At 32.0% G+C, this 25,935-nt stretch overlaps 1 protein-coding gene across 7 annotated transcripts in view; it reads left to right on the top strand.

Annotated features, from left to right (window-relative positions):
• Window positions 1-25,935, top strand: part of SNX13 (sorting nexin 13) — a 150,902-nt gene that overhangs the window by 117,561 nt on the left and 7,406 nt on the right. For 4 of the 7 annotated variants that reach the window (XM_057504566.1, XM_057504564.1, XM_057504565.1 and 1 more), the window contains 9 exons: window positions 3,602-3,639; window positions 6,251-6,320; window positions 10,403-10,575; window positions 15,147-15,254; window positions 16,111-16,221; window positions 20,213-20,374; window positions 21,788-21,859; window positions 24,226-24,371; window positions 24,620-24,688. In XM_057504566.1, the coding sequence (XP_057360549.1) occupies window positions 3,602-3,639; window positions 6,251-6,320; window positions 10,403-10,575; window positions 15,147-15,254; window positions 16,111-16,221; window positions 20,213-20,374; window positions 21,788-21,859; window positions 24,226-24,371; window positions 24,620-24,688 (949 nt within the window). Of the gene's footprint in view, window positions 1-3,601; window positions 3,640-6,250; window positions 6,321-10,402; window positions 10,576-15,146; window positions 15,255-16,110; window positions 16,222-20,212; window positions 20,375-21,787; window positions 21,860-24,225; window positions 24,372-24,619; window positions 24,689-25,935 lie in introns of those variants that run through there. The other 3 variants (XM_036894459.2, XM_036894462.2, XR_008998504.1) reach the window with 2 other exon arrangements.

Below are 25,935 nucleotides of genomic sequence, written 5' to 3'. Positions count from 1 at the left end.
TAGAAACCCTACATTAACTTTAAATTGTTACAATATATTCATTTGTCTTTTTAACAAAGGGGCATCTTAATTGGTATCTTAATTTGCTCAGAAAAAAGAATAAAAACTCAAGGGAAAACCATTAATTTTAATAATGTGTAATTGACCTACTCTCTTTTTTTGCCATTTGTTTGTTTATTTTTGAGCAAAGCCTCTTTATTTTTTTGGTAGTGAGGTACATACAATAAAATGTATAAATCTTAATGTACAGCTGGATGAATTTTGACATGTATATACTTATGTAACCATTTCCCAGATCAAGATATCAAACATTCTCACTAATTTTTTCCCCTTCACCTGTTTAACCTATTCCCCCATCTCCTTCTACGCTATGTCAACCACCAGTTGTTCTCTGCATTTATGAGTCTATTTCAGTGTGTTTGTTCATTTTACAATGTTCCATCCATGTGGTCACAAATGTCAAGATTTCATTCTTTTTATGGCTGGGTAATAATTCCATTGTATATATGTACCACATCTTTTTTATCCATTCATCTATTGATGGACATTTAAGTTGTTTCCATATTTTGGCTATTATAAATAATGCTGCAATAAATGTAAGAGTATATATCTCTTCTAATTGGTGATTTTGTTTTTCTTCGGGTCAATTTCCAGCAATGGGATTGCAAGGTCATATGCAATTTCGACCTAGTTTTTGAGAAACTTCCATACTGCTTTCCATAGTGTCTGTACAAATTTGCATCCACATTAACAGTATATGAAGGTTTCCTTTTCTCCACACTCTTGCCAGTGCTTGTTATTTCTTGTCTTATTGGTATTAGCCGTTCTGACTAGTGTGAAGTGGTATCTCATTTTAGTTTTGATTTGCATTTCCCTGATAATGAGTTGTGTTGAGCATCTTTTCATGTGTCTTGACCATCTGTATATCTTTTTGGAAAAATGTCTATTCAGGTCCTCTGCCCATTTTTTAATTGGATTATTTGTATTTTTGGTGTTGAATCTTTATGTATATTGGATGTTAGTCCCTTATTGGATATATCACTTGTAAATATATTCTTCCATACAATAGATTACCTTTTCATTTTGTTGTTTGTTTCCTTTGCAGTGTAGAAGCTTTTTAGTTTATTGTAGTCCTGCTTGTTTGTTTTTCCTTTTTTCCCCTTGCTTGGGGAGACATCTCCAGAAAAAAGTTACTAATGTTCAAGAGTTTACAGCCAGTTTTCTTCTAGGAGTTTTCTGATTTTATGTTGTACATTTAGGTTTTTAAACAATTTTGAGTTTATCTTTGTGTATGGTATGAGATAGTAATCCAGTTTCATTCTTTTTCATGTAGCTATTTAGTTTTCCCAGCACCCTTTATTGAAGAGGCTTTCTTTTCCCTGCTGTATATTCTTGTCTCCTTTGTCTAGATTAATTGGCCCTATAGATGTGGGTTTATTTCTGAACTTTCTTTTGTGTTCCATTGGTCTGTGTATCTCTTTTGTGCCAGTACCGTACTGTTTTGATTATGGTAATTTTGTAATATAGTTTGAATCCCAGGAGCATGATACCCCTAGCTTTGTTCTTTTTCAAGATCGCTTGAGCTATTCGGAGTTTTTTGTGGTTCCATACAAATTTTAGGATTATTTGCTCTAGTTCAGTGAAAACTCATTGGTATTTTAATGGGATTGCATTAAATCTACAGATTGCTTTGGGCAGTATGGCCATTTAACTATCTTAATTCTTTCTATCCATGAGCATGGCATAGCTTTTGATTTATTTGTGTGTTTTTCACTTTCTTTCATCAATGTCTTAATAGTTTTCAGAGCTCACATCTTTAACCTCCTGGGTTAAATTTATTCCTAGGTGTTTTATTCTTTTTTATGCATATGTAAAATATTTTTTTCTTAATTTCTCTTCCTGTTCATTATTTTTATATAGAAATACCAAAATTTCTGTATATTGATTTTGTATCCTGTGACTCTACTGAATTCATTTATTAATTCTAGTAGTTTTTTATTGGTGTCTTCAGGATTTTCTGTATATACTGTCATGCCATCTTCAAATAGTGACACTTTTACTTCTTAACAATTTGGATTCCTTTTATTTCTCTTTTTTGCCTCATTGCTATGGCTATGACTTAGCCATAAAGTTGAATAAAAGTGGTGAGAAGGAGCATCCTTCTAAATCAGAATTTATTCCTGATTTTAGAGGAAAAGCTTTCAACTTTTCACCATTAATTATGATGTTAGCTGCAGGTTTGTCACGTGTGGTCTTTATTATATTGAGATATGTGCCCTCTCTATGCACTTTGTTGAGAGTTTTTATCATGAGTGGATGTTGCTTTTCAGCATCTTTTGAGATGGTCATATGGTTTTTATCCTTCCTTTTATTAATTTGTATCATACTGATTTGTTGATGTAGAATCATCCTTGCATGCCTGGAGTAAATCCCATTTTGTGGTGAATGATTCTTTTAATGTACTTTTGAATTTAATTTGCTAATATTTTGTTGAAGATTTTACCTCTATGTTCATCAGGTATATTGGTCTGTAATTTTCTTTTTTGTAGTGTCTTTGTCTGGTTTTGGTATAAAGATGATGCTGACCTCATAGAATAAATTTGAATTACCTTCCTCTTCAGTGTTTTGGAATGGTTTGAAAAGGATAGGCATTAACTCTTACTTAAAAGTTTGGTGGAATTCTCCTGTGAAGTCATCTGGTCCTGGTATTTGTTGGGAATTTTTGATTACTGCTTCAATTTCATTACTAAAAATAGGTCTATTCAGATTTTCTATTTCTTCCTGGTTCAGTCTTGGGAGATTGCATGTTCCCAGGAATTTATCCATTTCTTCTAGGTTGTCCAGTTGGTTTGCATATAATTTTTAATAATAATCTTTTATAATTGTTTGTATTTCTGTGATACCAGTTGTAATTTCTCTTTCATTTCTGGTTTCTTTGAGTCCTCTCTTTTTCTTGATGAATCTAGCTAAAGATTGAGCACTTTTGTTCATTTTTTTCAAAGATACTAAGATTAATTTTTAAAAATAACTTTTAGTTGTTTTTTGATTAAATGGCATTGCATAAGCAGTTTTACACATTATGCTATTAGTTATATATTGATTTCAGAATCAAGACTGCCAATGTATTTGAGCCAAATCTAAAAGAATGTGAACATAATACAGATATGAAAAATTAATGTATTTATCCTTCACAGTAAAGAATAGTTTTATTGTAATATTTCTTTATCCAGTGAGGCAAATAACAAAATACTCCAAAATTTTCTAATGAACTTCACTCTGCATTGTTTTCCTGATATTTACATTGTATTTCAGCTTAATATGGTACTGTGAGGATAAGATATTTGATCATTGCTCTCCTGTACATGAATGCCTTTTGAGATATGGCGAATTTGAGTGCATACACATTTTCACTAAAATACCTGGCTTAGAACCCATGAGGCATAAGGGAACAAGTGTTTGAAAGTAGTGCAACACAATTTTCATTACTGTTCTTTATGTTTTGGCTTATGTGACTTTCGTTCTTGGTGTTTGACCCTTAGATAAAGCAACTGTTTAAAAAAAGATTTTTACTCTATTCTAAGTTGAAATTCTCATCCCACAGAATCTTTTAATGGGTCTCCTACAGGAAGTATAAATTTGGTAAGTACTATTATCAGTACTTTAATTATTAAAGTGGCTTAAAAATAATAAGAAAGGCTGAGCCTTAATATAATGTAAATGAATGATGTATTTGAAGCCCCCAAAACATCCTTTAGTATTATGAGAAGTTATGCTTTTAGAAAAATGTTAAATTCACACATGAGGCCTCTGTGAATTAAAAATTAAAAATGAAATTTATTTTCATTTTTAAAAATGAGCTGCAGAGATCACACCTGCAGTATTCAGTTGCATTTGATGAAAATTTATTTTTTTATCCCAATATTTAGTATTTTTAAATGACTCTCTTATTTGTGCTATGATAAGCAGTAAATTTGTGACATATAAATGTTTACATTGGAATTAGTTTTTTCTTCTTTTGTATTTGGAAAAGAAATATAAAGTAGTTGGGATATCTGATAACTTCTAGATATTTCTTAAAGTCTATAACATTCAGGTTGTTGCAAAAAAATTATTTTAAGCTTAGAGAGTTTTATAGTGAATTAATGATATACTGTGGTTAGTTTTAAGAACGTGTTTTTAAACATAAGCTGTCATTGGCATTTACATATATTCAAGGTGAAGTGTAAAATAATGAACATTTCAGTTCTCTTAGCCTTTGAATAACTTATTTCATAAAATGTTCATAGAAAGAAATATTTGTGTTCTGTGAGTTTCAGTCTAGAGTTTGTGGGGTTGGGGGTAGGTAGGTGTTTTTCTTTCTGCATACATTACCTTTTCTTTCAGACTTTTTGTTATATTTATTTTTGTAATAGTATTGAGTAAATGTTCTTTTACTATACAAAGAATAACTTTTAACACAACACTTAAGCAAATAAGCCATAGTGTTGTTAGAAAGTTTGTAACATTCAAAATGTTTTCCTAAATCGTTTGATATCACTTCTGTTTACTTGTTATATTCTATAGCTTTATAAGAACCTAGAACATGCACAAAGTGTTAGCAATAATGTCATCTTATAGAAAGTTTCTATTGACAAAACTTTTCCTTTATTAGAAATTTTCCAGTATTCACATTTGTGATGCTTATATAAGCATTTAAACACTAGTAAAAAAAGTATTTTTTTTCTTTATTCCATATTGAAATTAAGGCTTTTTCAAATAAGAGAAATCCCTTTTGTTGCATGGTGATATAAAGCAGAACAGTCTCTCAGTTGAAAAAAGGTCACTCTTAAGATCAGTGACTTGCAATATTTTGTTACATAAACTTATTAAATTTAAGCTTGTAAGTAGCTGGAGTCATTTGGCTTCTTTTTTTTTTTTTTTGCCCCATAGACAAATTTTAGTGGATAGCTGCTTTGTTCAAGGCTTACTTTATGTCTAAATCACAATATCTAAGTGTCAGAAGTCCCCAAAACCACACCTATGTTCACTGATTTAGTGAGAGAGCTCATAGGCCTCAGCATAGTCATACTAATGGCTAAAATTTATTACCATGAATGTATGTAAAGCAAAATCAGCAAAGGGAAAAGGTGCTTGGGGCAAAGTCCAGAGGAAACCAGGCACAATTTTCCAAGAGTCCTCTCCCATGGAGGTCATAGGACAAATTTAAATCTCCCAGCAATTAATGTGCCACGTGTGAAATGCCACCAGGAAAGCTCATCTGAGACTAAGTGCCCAGGGTTTTTATTGGAGGCACTCTCTGCTTAGTGCATACCAACATTCCAGCTCCCAGAAGGAAAGCAGCTGTTCAGCATTAACCACATTGTTTGTACAGTTTGGGTACAGTCAGTCACTCTAAGCAGTTAAGGGACGGTGAAAAACTTTCATAAATCTAAATGTCATCCAAGAGCCAACCTGGGAAGCAGTCCTTTCTAAGGAGAGCAATTTCATGTTAACTCTTCCGTACAGTCTACTTTCATTATGTGATTATTCTCTCTTTTATGGATGTGTGGGTATATGTGTACATGGCAAAAAAATTTTAAACTTAGATCTAAAGTCCATAATTATAAAAGATTCATTCTGGGTCGATCGGTAATAATTCTTGTGGAATTGTTTTTGAAAATTATTTAAAATCTTTCTTAGGCTATGGAAACACTTCATTTAATAAATAATCATATTCATAGTTAACATTTTTTGGGTTAGGCGGTCTTCTAAATGTTCTATATATCATTTAATCCTCATATAATCCTATGACATAGGTACTATTATTATTCTCATTTTATACATAAGGAATCTAAATTATTTCCAAATTAATGAAACACTAAGTTAAAAAAATACAGAGTTGGCTCTGGTATATTTCAACATTTAAAAAAATTAAAATGTTAACTTAAGAATATGTCTACTTATTTTTATGCACACTTTTTTCATGTATTGAATATAGTCGAGAAGTAACAAATTATAGTATATGGACCAGCAATGAAGGAAGAAATAATCTGATGTATTAAGTTGATTTCTAATTTGCTTTGTTTTATAGTTTCTTAATGTTGGCCCTTCTCTTTCCAGTTAGATAATTAGGATTATTATTGATGGGAACATACAAATAATATAAAGCTTATGTGGGACAAAGATAAGTAATGCATATATGATGTAAGATTCTTTAACACTTATTTCCTATAAAATGTAAAAGTTGTTTCCTTAATTTATTTTTTTTCAGTCTTTAGATGACCTTTCAAATGTCTCTTCTGATGACTCAGTACAACTTCATGCGTACATTTCAGACACTGGTAAGAAACTTTGTGGCATAATAATTACTGAAAATTTTTAATCATTGTTACCCCTTCATTATTTTCCACATTTATTTTTGTAAACATTTACTGTTCTGTGGTCATATTTTTAAGTTACTTTGTTTTCTGCAGCACATTCTTCATTAAATTCTTTGATGTTTGTTTACTTGTGTGTGTGGGTATTTCCTTTCTCTAAGATTGTCACTGTTAACACTGGCAAAAGCGTAAAATTCTAAGCCTTTTGTTAGTGCTAATAAACTCAAACCAGTCTTTCCTCTTCACATCCAGCTGATAATTGTTTGTTCCTATTGAATCATGTTGGGACAGATCTTTAGTTCATACTTATTTTCATACATGCAAAGTCAGACTAGTTAACTGGATAAATAAAGCTTTGGGTATAGGAATTCACAAAAGTTCAGAAATGCTTGGGTGAGATGAGAAACACCTAAGATTTTGTGACTCAATCAGCATATGTGCAAAGTGGTTAGTGAGCTACAGGAAAAAAATCAGTTTCCATCTTTGCCATAGGGTTATTAGACAATACCAATAAGTAGTAGGTAATGGTGGTTTTCTTATCTGGCCTCTCATTATTCCTAGAATATAGGAGTGTGTTTGTCAGACTACATACTGAAGTATACACATACTGAAGTATATTCCTTAGTTCAAATTTATGCATACATTTCAGATTTTGTTTTTTACTTTTGCTTCATTTCAGATCTTGAAAAGAGATTTTATAATATAAATGTAACATAAAAGGTAGTTTGCATTTTTACTTAAAGTCTGTTTTCTTTTGCTTTTTATTAAAACTGGAGTCTTATTTTGTATTCTGTTCTCTGCCAAATTTCTAGAATAAGTTATCTATAATTGCTATCTCAATTGTTCCTAATTTATTTTTACAAACAGTTGGTAAATACTTTGCCCTTAAAGATCATTAGATAACACCCTTGTCAATAAAACCAGAGGTTTGTGGCCTTTTTTCCAGCTTTTGAAAGTTCTCTTACATTTTCCTCCCTTAATATTTTTAAATTCTTTAAAAAAATCCCTTATTTTCTTTGTTGACTTATCTTTCAAATATGAAAACCTTTGTTCAAGTGCAAGCATTTGGTATTTGTCCTTTTATTTCCTTCTCAAAGATTTAAACTTTTATGTCTTGAAGAAGATGCTCGTGTCCATGTTCTTATATGGATCTTTCTCTTCTCTGAGGGTTCTGATTTTCTAGGTGCTTTGTCCATCTTTTCAAAAAGTATTTATTAGCTTCTTAAAATGTGTGAAGTACTACGCTAAGCATTTTTTATAAATTGTTATTTCTGTCAGGCAAACTGATGTATAAATACTAAAGAGGAAGCATGGTTAAGAGCATAACTTTTGGTTCAGATTGTTTGGGTTCAAACCCCAGCTCTGCTATTTAATAGTTGGGTGAACTTGAGCACGTTCCTTAACTTGTCTTGTACCTCAATCTCATTATCAAAAGTAATAGTGTTTATTATACATAGAATTGTTATGGGACTAGTTAAACTAATTGCATTAATAATTACATGGGTGGGCACTATGTGTTGGTGTTTGTTCAATGAATATTTATTTGACTAATTGGATTCCAGAGTCTCTGAGTCTAGATCCATGTCCTTAACATCTTTATCATAGGAAATAGAATGTAGTGCACTGTTACTCAAGGACTGGTCCATGACGTGTACGAACTGCTCTCTTCATGAGAAATCTTACTTTAAAAAATATTGACTAAATTAAGCAATGTGTTTATTGACAAAATTGATTTGTTTTCTGGTCCTAGTTCCTTATCTGGTCATGAATTAGTAACAAATAGTTTGCATATCACCTGCTATGAGTAGTATTGTCCTAGTGAAAACAGAACATAACTATTTCCACTATATTATACCACTATATAACATAACTATATTCCTCACCACTATCTCAAAATCAGTACATATAATTTCATTATCTTTTAAAATCAAATAACCTTCTGTCTTCTGCACTTCTTTTATAACAACCTCATTATTCTTCCAAATGTGCATACATCCTGGTCATGATCTCCCCTGCATACTGTTACATGACAAATATGATTTTTCTTTTTTAGAATGCTTTCTTACATTCATCTCTTATTTTCTTTTCTATCCCTTGTTTTTCTCCTGGCTCTTGCTAATGCCTAATTGGTTATGGTTTGTTGCCTAATTGGCCTCTGCTTTCTGTTTTCCTTTACCAGACATGTCCTGAACACAACAGAGAAAGCCATTCCCTTGTTGTCATGCTAACTCTGTTGAGTAATGGGGGTTCTGATAACATGATGAGAAAGTGTTGTGTAGTGTGTTCTACACAGGTCCCTGAGAGAAGAGATTGGAAGAGGTGAACAGTGAATACTAGTTTTACCTATTTTTAAAGCCTCTGAAAGCAGGATGGTCATGTTTTGTCAAATCAAGAACACCGATATTACAAGGAAAGGGCATGAAAGATAGTTTTTGTATAGAAAGTGCAAATCCTAGAAAAATTTTGATGAATGCTCGAGAGATTTCTGTTCAACTACATTTGCCATAGATTTCTAGCTTTTATGGGATTAAAATAATTTACTAAGGTGCTACAAAGACTCTTCTTTGTCTAATTATATACAAAATCCCAAATATTTAGTCAACTCCACAACTTGGCCACTTTTTCCCCCAACCCCCTAGTTATGAAACAGAACAGTGTAATCTGTTATTATAAGAACAAGTTAATATTTCTGTTCAATATTGTAGCCTAATTTACCATGGGAAATCTTGCCTCCCATACACAGAAAGGCTAAAAACAATAAAATAGCTAAAGAAGGAAATTGACACTTGGCCATAGACCATGTGGAAAAACAAATTTAAGCAAGTAAAGAGGAATTGAAGCCAAGGAACTAATTGGAGCATAAAGACAGCTCTCTTGATTTTGACTGCATTTTCATGCCCACAAGTTTAGGAGAGACCTAATGAGCAAAGCCTTGGAAACCTGGAACCAAATCCTTTACATAAAGCCCAGAATCACGAAGTGTGCCTTGATGTGAAAGAGGAAGTAGAAAAATTTAGTGTACTGTCAAGGGAAAAAGCAAAGAATGTCAAGATCATGGTTTGGAATGGTGTCTGTCTCCCATATGGAATTGAAAGCCTGTTTGTATCTCAGCATGGGTATGTCCAAGTTCAGCCATCCACAAATCATGGTTTCCTAGTCTGAAAGAATGCTGAAAGTATTCATAGAGATAAAATCTAAGGCAAGAATACAACACTATGAAAAAAGAACCAAATAAAATTAAGGAAATAAAAAAATACAATGATTGAAATTAAGGTCAGTGGTGGATTGAGAAATAGGCTAGATCCAGATAAGTGGAGACTTGGTAAACTTTTGGAGACCTGAGGAAATGATCTAGAATAGAAAAAAAAAAGATAAGAAATGAAAGATAAGAAAATGAAAAATAGGAAAGACAAATCAAAGAAAATAATTTGAAGTATATTCTTTACTTAAGGTTAGTACAAAATGGGAACTGGTTTGATTTTAGAGAATACCTGATTTGTGTGGCTTATGGCAAATCAGCAGTAAAATGCCTCTAAGCTCCAGAGTAAACTACACTTGTAAATGTTGAATATTATAATATAGAAACACTTGCCAAAAGAGCAGGTAAATCTTAATTCTGTGGCTTTTGCTTTTTGTTTAGTTGAAGAGATTTTAATTGAAATACAACTAAGTAGTGAAGGTTAGTACAGAAAGTTACTTAGTTTTTGTTATTTTTCTTCTTTTAAATTAAGGAGATTCTAATAGTATACTATGAGGTAACATAACTGAATAATAGGTATAAGCTCTTTGGGAAGAGTCCAAAGTAGGTATCACTGTGTGGTTGGTAGTGTCATGATAAACTTGCAGTTTGTTTTGTAATGTAGCCATCATAGTAACATCTAATAGATGTGAGTACAGAGGATGGGAATCTATTTTATTTCTTTGTGACATCCTTTTCTCTCAGTCTGTCATTTCAAATTCTTCATTTCATGTTGTCCTTTTTGTTTTTACTCTTCATCTTCCTCCTGTCTGTGTCTTTTGTTCTTCATTTTCTTTAAAATGACTAGTGTATGCTGACTATGACCCATATGCTGTGGCAGGTGTTTGTAATGATCATGGCAAGACATACGCATTATATGCCATCACTGTGCACCGGCGCAGTCTGAACAGTGAGGAGATGTGGAAAACCTATCGTCGTTACAGTGACTTCCATGACTTCCACATGAGAATCACTGAACAGGTAATGAGGCCTTTAAAGTTTGTATACTTTACTTTGTTTCCTGATTTCATGTTTGATTCTAAATAGTTCTGAGGATGCTAAGGTAATTGCCCAAAACTAATGAAAGAAGGTATGAATTTCTGCATTAGTGTAAATGTTTATGATTATGAGCCTTTAACCAATAAATCAAACTTTAACCAGTGCTAACCATTGTGGACTAATGACAAAATACCAGTGGTATACCCTGGAAAATTAAAATGGGTATATATCTTTTATTTTAAGAGGTGTGTGTGTGTATGGGTACTTTCAAGACGTATTTGAGTTTGGTTTAAAGTAGGGGTAAGAGATCATTGTAGGACATTTTGTAGTCTTGTGGTAAAATTCAGAGTTGTAATTATTTTAAATAGCATCCTTATCCAACAAATAATTAATTCCTTGATCTGTTATTTTAATGACCACAACCTAAATTAAATAAATTAGTAAATAAATTAACCAAATAATGTTTTTAATTCTTACTAAATATAGTTCTCTTGTTTTATAGAAGTATAAGGACTCTTAAAGATAACGAAAGTAAACAAATTATTTCTCTGTTCTATTTCTTGTTAAACATTTTTTTCTTCCCCCTAATCTAGAAAAAAATATTTCCAGATGAATTGGAACAAGTGATCTATGGAATTTATCTTATGTCTTAGGAGTCTTTGATTTCATTCACTGTTTTTAAACATACAACTATTATTAATCCAATAAAAATAATGGTAACAGTGACATGTGGATTGACTAAAGCTTTGAAATAATGTTGTACTACTTTAGTAATCAGAAATATCTTTGTAAATTATGATAGTGGAAAAAATAATGGTTGACACCATGATAATATCATTCAAATATTTTGTGAATAGAGTGAGATAAACTTTTAAGAGCTTAAGAGTGATTGAAAATAAAAGATTAATGTTGATGCCAATGACCATATTAAAAGCACTTTTTAAATTGTATTCATGAGAAAATAACTTTGGACATGTCTGGTTTTCTCTTATTGTTGAAAAAATTAACATCTTGATTTGTTTTTTCACATTTACCATGATTTATTTGCAGAAATGAAAGAATTTTCACTCCACATTAAAGAAGTAATTACTTCTAAAAATATTACCTGTTTGATATTGTTTTAAAATCAAATAGCTCGTATATCTTCTTCTTCCCATCTTTAACCTAACATGACAAATTTTAAGATAATTAGGATTACTGAGAGTAGTTTAATTTACTTGCAGATTAATAGGAATTTGGCATAATATGACAATTTCTTTGTGTGAATAGCTGTAATTTTCTTTATGCTATTAAAAGGAATAGTCATTGCCTACTTAAATGTTCTAGGCTAGGCCTACTGTGTTCACAATTGACAAATACAAATGAAGATCATACTTTTGAAAAGTTTATTAATAGAACAGTTCAGATGAAAATATCCCTTTTTGATATAGCACCAAAAAGTTAAGTGAAATTAATAAAGCACAATTCATTTTTTAATTGCTTGTGAAGTAGATCTGTTCTGAACTTAGTGTTTCCTAAAAGTCATAGTAATGTGGAATTACTTAAGTATTTAGATTGCTCACAAATCTTAAGAAATTAAAAACTAAGGTGGTAAGTGAAAATTTAGGTTTAAGCAAAATACTAAGTAAGCATTTGTTAAGTAAGACTCAGGCTGTTTGCCTTTTAGCTCTGCTGTATCTATAGTTTTTAAACTCAGATCCCCTATAAAATAGCAAAAGAAAATGGTGACTTGTAATTCACCATTTTATAATAGTGCAGCCTGTTGACACAAATTTTAAGTCATTAGAGTTCTTAAAGTATTTTTTAAAACAGGTTTCCTTTTGTTTTTCAACTTTGTGATGTAAATTTTCATCCAGTCTAAATATATGAACTATTGTTTATTTTCTTTAAAAAATATTGAATGGTCTAATTTGATATTTTATGTATAAAGATTTATAAAATCAAAAGAAAATTAAAATGTTAAGTGTCGTATAATTTAGAAGTGGCCTTAACTACGCATTCAGGTTATTCAACAAGTATGTATTGAACCTTTCCAATGTGCCTGATATTTGCAGTTTTGAGAATGTGATAGTGAACAAGATAGACCAAGTCCTTGGCTCTGGGAGTTTACATTCCAGTAGATATTGTACATTTCTGTTTTTTGGGCAAACTGTGTAAATACTAGTGGCTTAAAATGCATTAAGTTACCTTAATGCTAACTGAGTAAAAGTATTTATCCACCAGCATATAAATGAATTTTGAATCCTGATGGTGTAAAATATCAGGCATGCTTTTTAAATTTTCAAGCAGTGTATTAGGAATCTAAACCTGACATACGCAGTGTAGAAAGATAAAATCTTTGATTTTGGAATGTCTATGATTTATATATAGTATTTGAATTCTTTGTGAACATTGAAATACTCTAATTTATATGAGTTCTTACCTTTAGGTAAATTTCTAATTTCTTTTATATGCCTTTTAAAAATATTTTAATGAATTTTTGGCAGAGAAAATTATATTACTTTTTAGGGAATGGGCTTCTTTTACTTGTATTTAGAAATAATCTTTTAAATACCAAGCTTGCAATGAATTAATATATAATATAAAATTTCCCCATTTTTTTCCCTTACCTTCATAATAAAGGTATTTTTAGAAAACTCTTAGTCATATATGCTTCTGTTCCAGACAGTTTGAAAAAGAGCTTTTGATAATTGAGACTTTCAGAAAATAACTGCTATTGTGACATGTAATTTTTTTCTTTTTATTAATAAAGTTTACTATTTTAGAGTTTCTGAAATAAATTGTTTTACTGGATACGGTTATATTTCCTTGGTGTTTTAGCTTGTAAAGACTGCCATAACAAAAACAAAAATGGACAGCTTAAGCAACAGATTTTTTTTCTTACCGTTTTGGAAGCTATAAGTTCAAGATGGAGGTGTTGGCAAATGTGCTTGCTCCTAAAAGTGTCTCTCCTTGGCTTTCGGATGGCTGCCCTTCTTGCTGTGGCCTCATATGGCATTTGTTTGTGTGCTTACATCCCTGGAGTATCTTTGTGTGTCCAGATTTCCTCCTTTTGTAAGTACAGCAGTCAGATTAGATTAGGGCCCCACTAAGGGCTTCATTTTAGTTTAATCACCTCTCTCAGAACCCTATCTGTAAATACGTTAATGTTCAGAATTATTGGAGCTTATACTGATAGATAAGTAATAGTCCAGCAAATATCTTTTGGGGTACCTTGAAAAAGTAAATTTACTTCCGTAAGGTGTGCTTTTTTAAAAATTTGTGAAACGAGGTACTCTCCATTGCACATTTGCTATCAGTGCAGACCCATTCTAATACTTTGTGAAACACCAAATTTGTGGATATCACTACAACATAACATTTTTTCCTGTCACTCCCCATTCTTGTTTTTCTTATCTTGGCTGAGGCAAAAGGGCTGCCTTTTAGTTGTCATGTATAACATACCATGAACTTATTGACATTATAGGTTCAAGCAACTATCTGATTTGTCATTACATTTAATAATTATCAGAATCTTCCAGTTTGGGCATGAAAATTATCCTACATTTTTTCATTTCCTCTGATTTAATCTCTACACCAGGAATGAGTTTTCTTTACAGAAGCAGAATTGTTGTTTTTATTAAAAAATGGTTTTAGAAAGCTTGTTTTACTTCAGGAAATGTATCACATGGGAAAAGCAGTAAAACCACTTGAAGTTTCAGATACTAGGTTGTTGGCCAGGCAGTCAATAATAGCTCAGTGACTTTGCTCTTACACCATGTTAGCAGCTAGTATGGTTTCAATCTGCACTTCATGGGGGCACAACAGATTACTACATATCTGGACCTTCAAAGGTGCCCCCAAATATTAAGTCTATAAGGGCTAGATTTAGTGTATATACATTTTGTTTTTGTGGCTTTACAAAGATAAGATACATGCTGATGGCACTTAATTTGTTTTCTCAGTTACCTATAAGTTTATTTTGCGTCTAGTTGGTGGGGAACAAGTATCAGTGTTGTATATACACATGTTGTTATAGTTGTATATACACAGAGTTGTGATATAGCTGTAATCTATATTTTAAACTTTGCCTTTTCTACTTGTAAGAATTAGCCATTATAATGATTAATTGATTTGAAGTCATCAATATTAAAAAATATTTGTGAGTTTTTTTAACAAGGCAGGAACTCATAACTTTGATTATTAAAATCATATTTGTTAATGCTTTATTGACAGGTCAAAGGATTGTTAAGGAAAATATTTTTAAAAACCTTTTATGATGAAAATTTTGAAAAATCTCAAACTTACAGAGTATTAAAATGAAATCCCATGTGGACATCACCCATCTTCATCAGTTATCCATGTTTGTCATTCTTAATTGAAAATACTTCTTTATAATAAATAACAGTAGAATTGTGATTTGCACAACATTTTTCTATTTCTGGTTTTGCTCAATATAATAAAATATATTACAAAATGGTCTGTTCAAAATGCTTTTGTTATCTAGAGGAATTGTCACTTAGAAAATGCTTTTCTAAATAGTAAACTAAGATTAAATATATTTTTTCTTACAGTTTGAAAATCTGTCAAGCATATTAAAGCTTCCTGGTAAAAAGACTTTTAATAATATGGACAGAGATTTTTTGGAAAAGAGAAAGAAAGATCTAAATGCATATTTGCAGGTAGGTCAGTTTATTACCTGTAGATCATGATTTTCATATAGCGCACAGATACAGTAGATTTCTTTTATTAAAGAATGTTTTTTACATAATTATGGGATGGCAGCCACTTTTAAGTAGCATGTCAGGTATGATCTACAATCTGCTCAGTAATTTATAAATACTATTTCTGATACTGCTTACCTAGAAGTTTTCTGGACACTTAGTACTAGGGATTTTGCTTCAGGTTTAAATGAATCTACACATATAGGCATACATACCCATTCTACATTACTGTAAATTCTAGGTATTAAGTGGTACACTAAGCAGTTAAACGTTTCCAATCAATGGATAGTAGCTCTTCATGGTGTATCCAAAGCAGAATTTTATTCCCAAGTAAATGTGTGCAGCTGCCTCCCATGGTTGAGAATGAGTCTACAGCTTCTAAAATTATAGGATTATTCAAGAGAGGAATAGATCTGAGGGACTTTTTCTAATGGGTAGCATCCTAGGCATATAGATTTGTCTTGTAGAATAACAAAATATGTCTCTTATTTTATAAGCTATTAGGATTCCCAGAAATAACTTTGTTTTAGACCTGGGTACCCAGATGCCAGACATAATAATATCACCTTATAGCTGTTTATACTAATGAATGTTGTAAAGTTAGCTGTGCTGAAAGTCAAAATAGCAAATGGGAAGAATAATATATACCAAATTTAATGGTCATAGAATTATTTATTGATGACTTTAACTGTATAATTGTTTCTTAAAATATAAAATTAAATTTCTATACATTCTTGACTTTCTAGCATGAAATTATAAATAAAAGTTAATTTCCAGTGCCCTTTCAATGTAAGATACCTTTTTTTCCTGTTAGTTACTATTAACTCCTGAAATGATGAAAGCATTTCCAGCTTTGCCTCACTATGTATATGATTTCCTTGAGAACAAAGCCTACAGTAAAGGGAAAGGAGATTTTGCTCGCAAGGTAAGGAGACTAATGCTTTGGTTTTCTTTATAGATCTCTTTTCATACTTTGTCTTTTAATGAAAGAAAATTATATTTTTACGTTTGGAAACTAGAAAATTTTATTAAATGCTCCTGGTCATGTTTATCGTCTATGTTTTATTAAGCCTACTATTGAAAGACATATTTAATAAGTATAAACTTATGTTTTTATATGTAGATAAAACCAACAGAAACTGCTTTGAAAGAAAAAAAATTTTTTTGAAATGATGCAGGAAGGAAGGTTTGCCTAAGACAAGTCACAAGCTTTTTATTAGCTTCTGAAGGAATTATTTCTTACTGGGAGTAAACGTCTTTTACTTGGAGTGAGGATAAGAAAAATGTTAAAGAAAGTGTGCCTCTTAAGTGAAATTTTTTTTTTAATTCCTTTGTGGATATAAGACCTATACTTGGAATAAGATGTTAAGACAATAAATCATTAAGTGCTCAGATTAGGCAAGGTAGTTTAGTGGGTGAGGATACAACAAACTTTGGAGCTGCAACATGTCCCTTAATCTTTTGGTCCTTTAGTTTTTCCAAGAAGTGAAGATGTTAATCCTCACTTTACAGCATTGTGTGAATCAAATGAGATGATCTGTGTATCACAGTGCTTGGCACATAATTAACCTCAGAATAAATGTTGGCTCTTAGTAGCAGTAGTAGCAAGAACAGTGAGAGCAGTTGGGGAAGCTGGGTGAAGAGTGTGTAGAACTTCTTTGTATTATTTTCTCAACTTCTTGAAAATCTGCAAGTATTTCAAAATGAAAATTGAAAGAAAAAAAAAAGCCTCCCCTGCCACTTCTCTCCCCAAAAAGGACTTTTTTAAAAAAAGAATTAAGGAATTGGTACAAAATCAATAAAAATTAACAGCTGTAAGCATAAGAATTTCTCATGATTACTCTAACATGCTGGGTTTTGACATTCAAGTGGATGTTAACGTTTTTAAGGAGAATGTTGTAATAATTCATTATTGTGTACCTTATATATAATAATGGGGAAAAAATCTGGTGCCCTTAATCTTTATCTTTCATGATGGAAATTATTGAGTTTAGATTGCAACTCGAAATACTTTGTCAATAGAGATGTGTTCTATTATTCTATCTTTTTTTACCTAATTTTCTCTCTTAAGATTACATCAATTTTAAGATTAATAAGTTGTTAGCAGCTTTTTGAGATTAAAGAAGCATTATATTAATTGTATACTATTTTGTTTTATCAACCAAACAGGTTATATATCACTTTTTTAGTAGATTACTAGATTATAAAGAGCCTTCTGAATAAATTCTGGAAATTCGTAGTTACGTATGTTTTTCATAAATCACATCAGTGATCACCAACGTTATCTTGATCTCTTTTAGATTGTCGGGATAATTTTCATTCATATCAAGAATTAGGGGTTTTCAGCTTTATTTTCTTTTTGGCTAAATTACAGTTTAGTATTTTAAATATTTCACTGGAAATTATATAGCTATTAGAGAAAATCATCTGCAAACATTTTATAGGTGACTGTTGAGAGCTTGAAAAATAATACTTTAGAACACATTTTCTTGGTCACACAATTTTTTTAGCTTTGCAAAATCTGTGGGCCAATTCCTAGAAAGAGTAACTGAACAAGCAAGTCTTCCTCTAGGCCCACAGTATCTTTCTATCCAGTTTTATATCAGTGAAAGCATTTTAAGCTGTAGTTAGGTGCGTACATTTAAGTTAAAATTCCTTTGTGTTGTTACTAATCAAATAACTCAACTGAAGTGGTAATTGAGTGAACAGACACTGTCTATGTAAGTCAGAGAAAGTGTATGCTATACATCCATAATTTACTCTTCTGCTTGGTAATTTGCAAGTTTCTGTCTGTTTTTGTTTTAAACATCTGTTTTAAGCAAATCCTGTTTTTGGAAATGTTATCATTCAGTGATGGATTCTGCTATTGTGCTTCTAAAATTCTGCTTTCTTCTGGGTTAGGCATGAGAAGCACAGGTGGAGGGAGGTTTTCTCATCACCTTTGCTCTCCCATTCCCCCCCTCCATTGCGGGCTCCTGTTTTCCTCTTCCAGTGAGGGTGCCTGGACTGTACTTCAGAAGCTGAAAAACAAACACATACATAGATAGAAGGAAAGGAAGGAAGGAGAAAAAAATGGATTCTCTTAAGTCTGGGATGGTGCACAGACAACTGTTTTAATTATTATCTAATTCATGATACAGATTTCAGTTCTCTTAAGAGTATCAGTGGTAGCTTAGCCCATATCTAGGTAGCATGTGAGGTTGTATTCATTTAACCAACTCTAAAGATTATATTAGCTGAACCCACATTTCTAATGTGAAGTATAAGATATATGTGAATTCTAAAATATGTTTGAGGTTGCACAAACAATTTTTAATTGTAGGTTGTGGATTAAAGTGAAATTCATGCCTTTCATGCTTCTAAACTTTTACCTTTACTATGATAGAGAGGTGGCAATTTTTCCTTAAGCTGTATGTTTTAAATGTGGCATTCTCACATTTGTCTCTCAAGAATTCTACTTATGCTCTCATGACACAAGTTACATATCTTATCTATATATCTTAGGTCTTTTATTTATAATATTATTACAGTTTTTAAAAACACTTGACAGTGATGTCAGTGTTGAAAGTAATACCCTGATTGATTTGAACACACTTTTCTGGTTAGCCAAAAACCACTGCATGTCAGATTAGAATTACATACACACACAACACACACGAGTCAGCTTCATCTATTTATCTTTTTCTCTCTGTATCTTTCTACCAGTGTAGTGCTTTTCAGACCCTTCCTCATTCTCATTTCTATCCTTTGGTTCTACTCTGAATTGTTTCACTGTGACAGTGGCCCTCTTAAAGGGTTGCATATTCCATCAATCACATCCATGGCACTGTTGGCTCCGTGAAAGCCAGAGAATCACTAGAACTCCCAGCCCTTTTACAGTTACCTTGAAATCCACTTTTTGTTGTTGTATTCATTTTATGTTTTCTATTTTTTCATAATGAAAACATATTAGAGTGAATGAGTTAAGGCTTCTTAATATCAGCTGTTAACATTGTGCTATGTTCCTTAAGTGGTAGGGTTGGTTTTTACTACTATTTCATTTTCTTTTTTTTTCCATGGAGAGTAATTTGTTTTTGTGGTGGTTTTTATGAGACTCAACACTTTCTGGAAAATTTTCTTGTAGTTTTATATTACTTTCATTTTGTATCCTTTTATTTTATTTTTTCTGTTAAAAATCTCAGTTCTGTAGGCAGCTACTTTGTGGTTTCTTTAGATGTGTCTCCTTTTCTTAATTGAAATGATCTGACATTTGTACAGTCAGAATGTCAATTTTAATGTTACTTGTCCCTCTGGAGATTATTCCTTTTTGTATCTCTGATCATATTTTCTTCTGTAAATTCTCTATTCTGCTTTACCTAAAATGTTTTACATGTCTGGTTTGTAACTTCTCCTTGTCTTCTTTGTAATGGATTCCAAATTCCCTTCATAGAATCTAATTACATATGTAATGTATCATAAAATTATTTTTAAATAAAACTTAGTTACTTGTTAGTTAAACTTTATATTTGTTAATCTGCTTGTTTATTACTTTTCAATATTTCCTCAAAATATGTATATAATTGGTGCCTTGAATTGTGGCAGAAGTATGTTGTGGTTCATTCCACTTGAATCAATTTCTATTTTGGGAATTCTCAGAAATTTTTCGGAATTTCTTTAATAAGAAAACAGCCAAACTTATATTCATTTTCTAGCAATAGCCTTATCACTCCATTTTTAAATTATAAATTATATATGTGTAAAAATATGATTTTTAGATATACTGAAGACAGCAATTCTATACATTTAATTTGCAATAAGATGTTACTGACTGGAAAACTACTGCATCTTTCATTTATTGCACTCTGTATTTTCCCAGGCTTCACATTTGAATAACAATCTTATACAATTAAGTCTGATATAATATCTTTTCCCTTTAGATGGACACTTTTGTAAATCCACTTCGAAATTCTATGAGGAATGTTTCAAATGCAGTTAAATCCTTTCCTGATAGCTTGGCAGAGGGAATGACTAAAATGTCAGACAACATGGGAAAAATGTCAGAAAGATTAGGTCAAGACATAAAGCAATCATTTTTCAAGGTAAGAAGATGTTTTCAGTAATGTCTAAAGCAAAATATTTTTAAGTCAACTAACATTTATTGAGCCCCTGGTTAGATTTACCTTATTTCCTTTCAGAAGTCCAAAGCCCCATAGTCATATAGTTACATAAAGAAAGAAAAAATTAATAAAAGAGAATAATTCTTATCTGCAAAATCCAGTCACTTCTCAGTTCTCTGCTATGGTGGAATTTTCAAATGCACTTAAAACAAATATTTGAAATTAGTACTAAATTAATGTGCTGTGTACTGCTTTAGTCCCTATGCCATTTTTATCCTACAAAGCTATTAAATTTTATAACAAAATAAGTACTATTGTACAAATTAGTTATACTAGTATTCATCAGGAAACAAAGTCTGATTTCTCTTGATTGACATGATCAAGTGAACAGTCAGAAGGAGCAAAAGTCTTTCAGCATTGTCAGTGCCTCGGCCCCACCTGCGCACCTGTGAGTGGCATAGGAGAGTTCCCTGTGAAGCTTTTTCATTATGTTAGCAGGTACAGTAGTGGCCCAGTAGTTTGTTCCTTCCTAATTTATATTTTTTATAATGCTGACCTAGCTTAAGGTAATAGTCAAGACTATACAAGAAAACATACAGCTATTAGAGTTTTTTATTTGTTAGATTATGTTTGAATGAAGAGGAAATAAGAACATAATGTCTTTACTGTAAGAGACAACTCCTAAAATAGTGTGTAAATCATACTTTTTTTATTAATTTGCATATTTTCTTTGATGTTTCATCTTTATTTCTAATCATGGAAAGTGCACTAACACTGAAATGAATATTGTCCGGTGTCACATCTGCTGATAACTACTTATATAAGACTTCACACAAAAGTCACTGAATTTTTCCAAGCTCCTCTTTCCTCACCAGTAATATGAAGGGGTTGCCATAGGTGATCTTGATGATCCCTCTTGTTCTGACAATTGATAATCAGCTAACACTGGTCCTTCTGTCCTTTTTCTCCGTAACTTACACTCTCTAACAGCTAATTAATTCCTAAAGCTTATTAATATACTCTTAAGCTCTTAATGGTAAAAGAAAAGAAGGTTGAAGTTCTGTTCTCTGGCTGTGCAACTAACTTTTTGTTTTTAAATGACTTAACTTTGACATTCTTCTAAAAAAAATATGGGAGTTTGACTTATCTCTTCTAACAAAAGTCAGTATTTTTTTTAAAGGAAAAAAAAATCTTGTAATGAAATAATCACCCTTTTAAATTTGTTTTCTAATTTTAGATTGTTAATAATTTGTTAATACTATGTAAACTTTATATTTTGTCCCAAAATAAGATAAAACACTGTTTATTATGCTTAGTACTCATTTTGGTTTATTATCGTATTTTGTTCTTCCACTGTCTGCTTTAGTGTGTTTACTTTTTTTTTTTTAATGTTAGGTGCCTCCTTTAATTCCGAAGACTGATTCAGATCCTGAACATTGTCGAGTCTCAGCTCAACTTGATGATACCGTGAGTTAATTTTATATTTGGTAGTATTCAACTGTAATTCAAGTCATACTTGACAGATCTTTTTAACTTTTCAATGACATACAATATGTATACCTATCATTAATATTGTGTTAAGTTTGTTGAATTCTTACAAGCTGAACATGCCCATGTAATCACATTCTAAACAAGAAACGTTCAGAACAAGTACCAGTACCCCAGAAAGCCCCTAATGTTCTCTTCCTGTCACTGTCCTCTCCTCTACCAAGGATAATCACTATCCTGACTTCTACCCTGCTTTTATACTTTAAATAAATGAAACTGTAGGGCATGTATCCTTTTTTTTTTTTATGTTTGGCTTTTTTTGCTCAACATTGTGATATTTTTCCATATTGTTTTGTGTGATTATAGTTTCTTCATTCTTGTGGCCTTTTATTATCCCATTTTATAAATATAGTATGGTTTATTTGTATTGTATTATGAACAGTTCTCCTATGAATATTCTGGTATATATCTTTTGATTTTAAAAAATTAGTAATGCCATTTATGTTGGGTCTATACCCAGGAGTGGAATTGCTTTGTCAGAGGGTATGCGTAAGTTCAGTTTTAATAGATACTGTCGAAGAGCTCTCTATAAAGTATTTGTACTGCTTAACACTGCCACAAGCAATGCATGAGAATCCCAGTTCCCCACAACCTGCCAGTACCCAGTATGTTGTGCCTTTTTTATTTTAGCTATTCTGGTTGTTGTAGCTCATGTGGATTTCCATTTCTCTGATGGCTGTTGATACGTTGAGCCCCTTTTCATATATTTATTGGCCATTTGGGTTTCTTGTCTTTCCCCCATTTTTCTGTTGGCTTGGCTGTCTTTGTCTTTTTGATGAGTAAGAGTGCTTTATATAATCTGAATATTGGCTCTTTGTCAGATGTAAGTATTTGTGTATTGTGAATATCTTCTACTTTATGTGATTTTGTGCAGTGTACCTATAATCTGCCTACTGCATGGTCACAAAGATGTTCTCCTATGATTTTCTTTAAAAATTCTTTTTGTTTTACCATGCCCAAATTTAGATTTGCCGTTCATCTAGGATTGATTTTTGTATATGGAATGAGGTAGGGGTCCAGTTGACATTAGCACCATTTACTGAGAAGGTTCCCTGTTCCCTAGTGTACTATGTTTCTCCCTGTCACAAATCAGATCATCATGTATGTTTGGGTCTGGGCTTTGTGTACTGTTATTAAGCAGATTCATTTTAAAGTTACAATGATCTCCCTTAAGTTTCTCATTGAATTTCTTTATAACAAGCTGTCTTAAACAAAGATAATGTTTTTATTTGCTTTTTCAACAACATTTTAAATGTTTAATTGAGTTGTTGTAGTATAATATCCTTAACATCATACCTTTTGTCAAGAGTTTTTACAGTTTAACTGTTTATTAGAATTGTCATTGGCTCCAAACTCATGAATGTACTCAAGAGAATAGAGCAGTATTTATTTTGCCTCTGTAATGAAATGTGTCTCTCCCCTGACCCCACCCTACCCCCTGTTAACTACCTCCGACACCCGTTTGGTTAAGCTATGAGCTTTCAATATGTTAAAAGGAGGGTGCACTGAGAAAATGTTTACAACATGTCAGTGAAAAATGAATATCTCGTGCTAGGTTTCCTCAATATTTAAATTGCCACATTGATGAGAAAATATTGCAAAGAGTATCTTAATGTATTTTTCATATCAAAGCATTCTACTTGTTTTCGTTTCCATTTTACATCATTAACTGAATATTCCCATAGTAAAAAGTGTCTAAGTTTTTACTTAACTAAAGGTTAAAAGAAAATTCTAGTAGCTTAGTGAATATGCCTTTTGTAACGTTAGCTTATTTGTGTACTGAGTTTTAGTTCAGCTGCTTTTTCCTAAAAATATACAAAACTCACTAAGAAAAACATGTTATTCTTTGTAGATTGGGTTTGTTTTATTAAATAAGGAGAAATATGTTGGGAGTGTTTTGTTTTGTTTTTTAAAAGATGCCCCCAGAAAATAGGCAAAGGAGCTATCATTTGCTCTATCAAGCTAGTACAGACACTATAATAAAAGAGGCAAATCATGTTTTCCTAAGATCATCATGAATCCATTTTGAGAATTGTTTTCATTACAGCCTTGAAATTTGCTCAATCCTTGTAAGGTTGTAAAATTTTGCATTCTGTAGTCAAAGTACTGTTAAAAATATATTTTTTTAATTAAAATGAAATGTCAGGTTATGAAATCTATCGTATAACTTGTTCTCTGACTTGTGAAATAGTAGCAATTATTTTGTAAAAGCAGCAAAAGTAGACATTCATAGTAGATAGGTAACTCAAATAAACATACCCTCATTTCTTGCCATATTTTGTCAGGTGGATGACAACATTCCACTCAGAGTGATGCTGCTTCTCATGGATGAAGTATTCGACTTAAAAGAGAGAAATCAGTGGTTGCGAAGGAACATAAAAAACCTACTTCAACAGCTGATAAGAGCCACCTATGGTGATACTATTAATAGGTACCACTTTTTTTTTCCCCTCACTTAGAGCTGATTTTATTTAGCTTTTAAGCTTTTACTTGTGGAAGTAAGATTACTCAACCTATATAGGAGAATCTCCTTCTCTGTGCCTTTTAAGATCATTAAAGCAGTCCAGTGCTCTCAGATAATTTACAAATTAAGTTGCTTACTCCATGAAAGTAGTGTTTCTTTATTTTATTCACCTTCTAAAATTTTGACCTTACTTAATTAAGTCTCTTTACTTTCAGAAAAATAGTTGACCATGTTGATTGGATGACTTCACCTGAGCAAGTAGCTGACTTAGTGAAACGTTTCAGGTATATTTTAAGACACAGTCACTTCTTTCAGGTAGTATAGGGTTTAGCACTGTTATCACTAATTAACCTTCATTGCTTTTCTTTTCTTCATGGCCATAAAGTTGGTTTTAGTCATCACTGGTCAGCAAAAAGACTTGTAAGAGTTACAACAAACATTTGTCCCAGGGACCCATTGATCTTTGCTTCTTTTAAATAAAAAAAGGAGAAAGTGTAAAAGTCTTTAAGATACTAGGCTACATTTTGTCTCAGTTATGTGTCTTTTAAATATTAATGTAGACATGGCATGATCATATAATCAAATACTTGGTTTTGGGGATTAGTTTTTCTCAGTTACATTTGCTAACCTTGATTTTAAATGAAAATTTAAAAAATAAATATGTCTCTGGCTGTATTTAAGTTTTATTAGTTATTTGAACCTCTAAAAAGAATGCAAATTAAGATTCAGTGGTACTCCAGTTCATATATTCATCCTACGAAAATATTCTGAGCCCCTCCTGTGTGCCTAGCACTTTGCCAATCACTGGGGACTGAGAGGTAAGATGCAGTCACTTCAAGGAAAGCAGGACATAGTAGAGATACAAACATCTTCTCTAGAAGTTGAAGGTTCAGCAAGTCATAAATATTCATGGCATCGTGTATTTTGAAGTAAGAAAGGCATGAAGAGAGCTATCAGTATTGAACACTAGTTTCTTGGTGCTATGCCAACTGCTTTATGTATACTTTCTGATTTATCCTTTTTTATGACATAGGGATTTTTGTCTCCATTTTGTTATGTGGAAACCGAGGATTAGAGAAGTTAAGCAGCTTGCCCAAAGGCTCATGTGCTGGAAAGTGGAGAATAGATTTCTCTAATCTGAAGCTAAGTTTCTCCTCACTGTACCATACTGTTTCCAAAAGTCAGACCACCTGTCCTGGCACGTTCATTCTCTTTCAGAGTAGGTAAATGATGTTCCTCAGGAGCAGTGATTCTCAGTCTTGGCTACTCATTGGAATCACTCGGAGAGCTTTAAAAAGTACTGATTCTTGGATCCCATCAGCAGAGACTCTTACTAAATCTGTTGGAAGGCCTCTGAACATTAAGATTTTTTAAAGCTCCCAGGTAGTTTCTACTGTGCAAAGTTAAGAACAGCTGCTCAGAGGAGTATTCCTCCCTCAGACCAAATTCCCAGATGGAAGCTTAGTTACTGTGCTCAATTCCTTCCCCTGGCCAGAGACCTAGGGAACAGGAATCAAGTACACTGTGAAAG

This window comes from Manis pentadactyla, chromosome 7, assembly GCF_030020395.1.
Source record: "Manis pentadactyla isolate mManPen7 chromosome 7, mManPen7.hap1, whole genome shotgun sequence".
Lineage (NCBI taxonomy): Eukaryota > Metazoa > Chordata > Mammalia > Pholidota > Manidae > Manis > Manis pentadactyla.
This window is presented reverse-complemented; position numbering and strand designations above follow the sequence as displayed.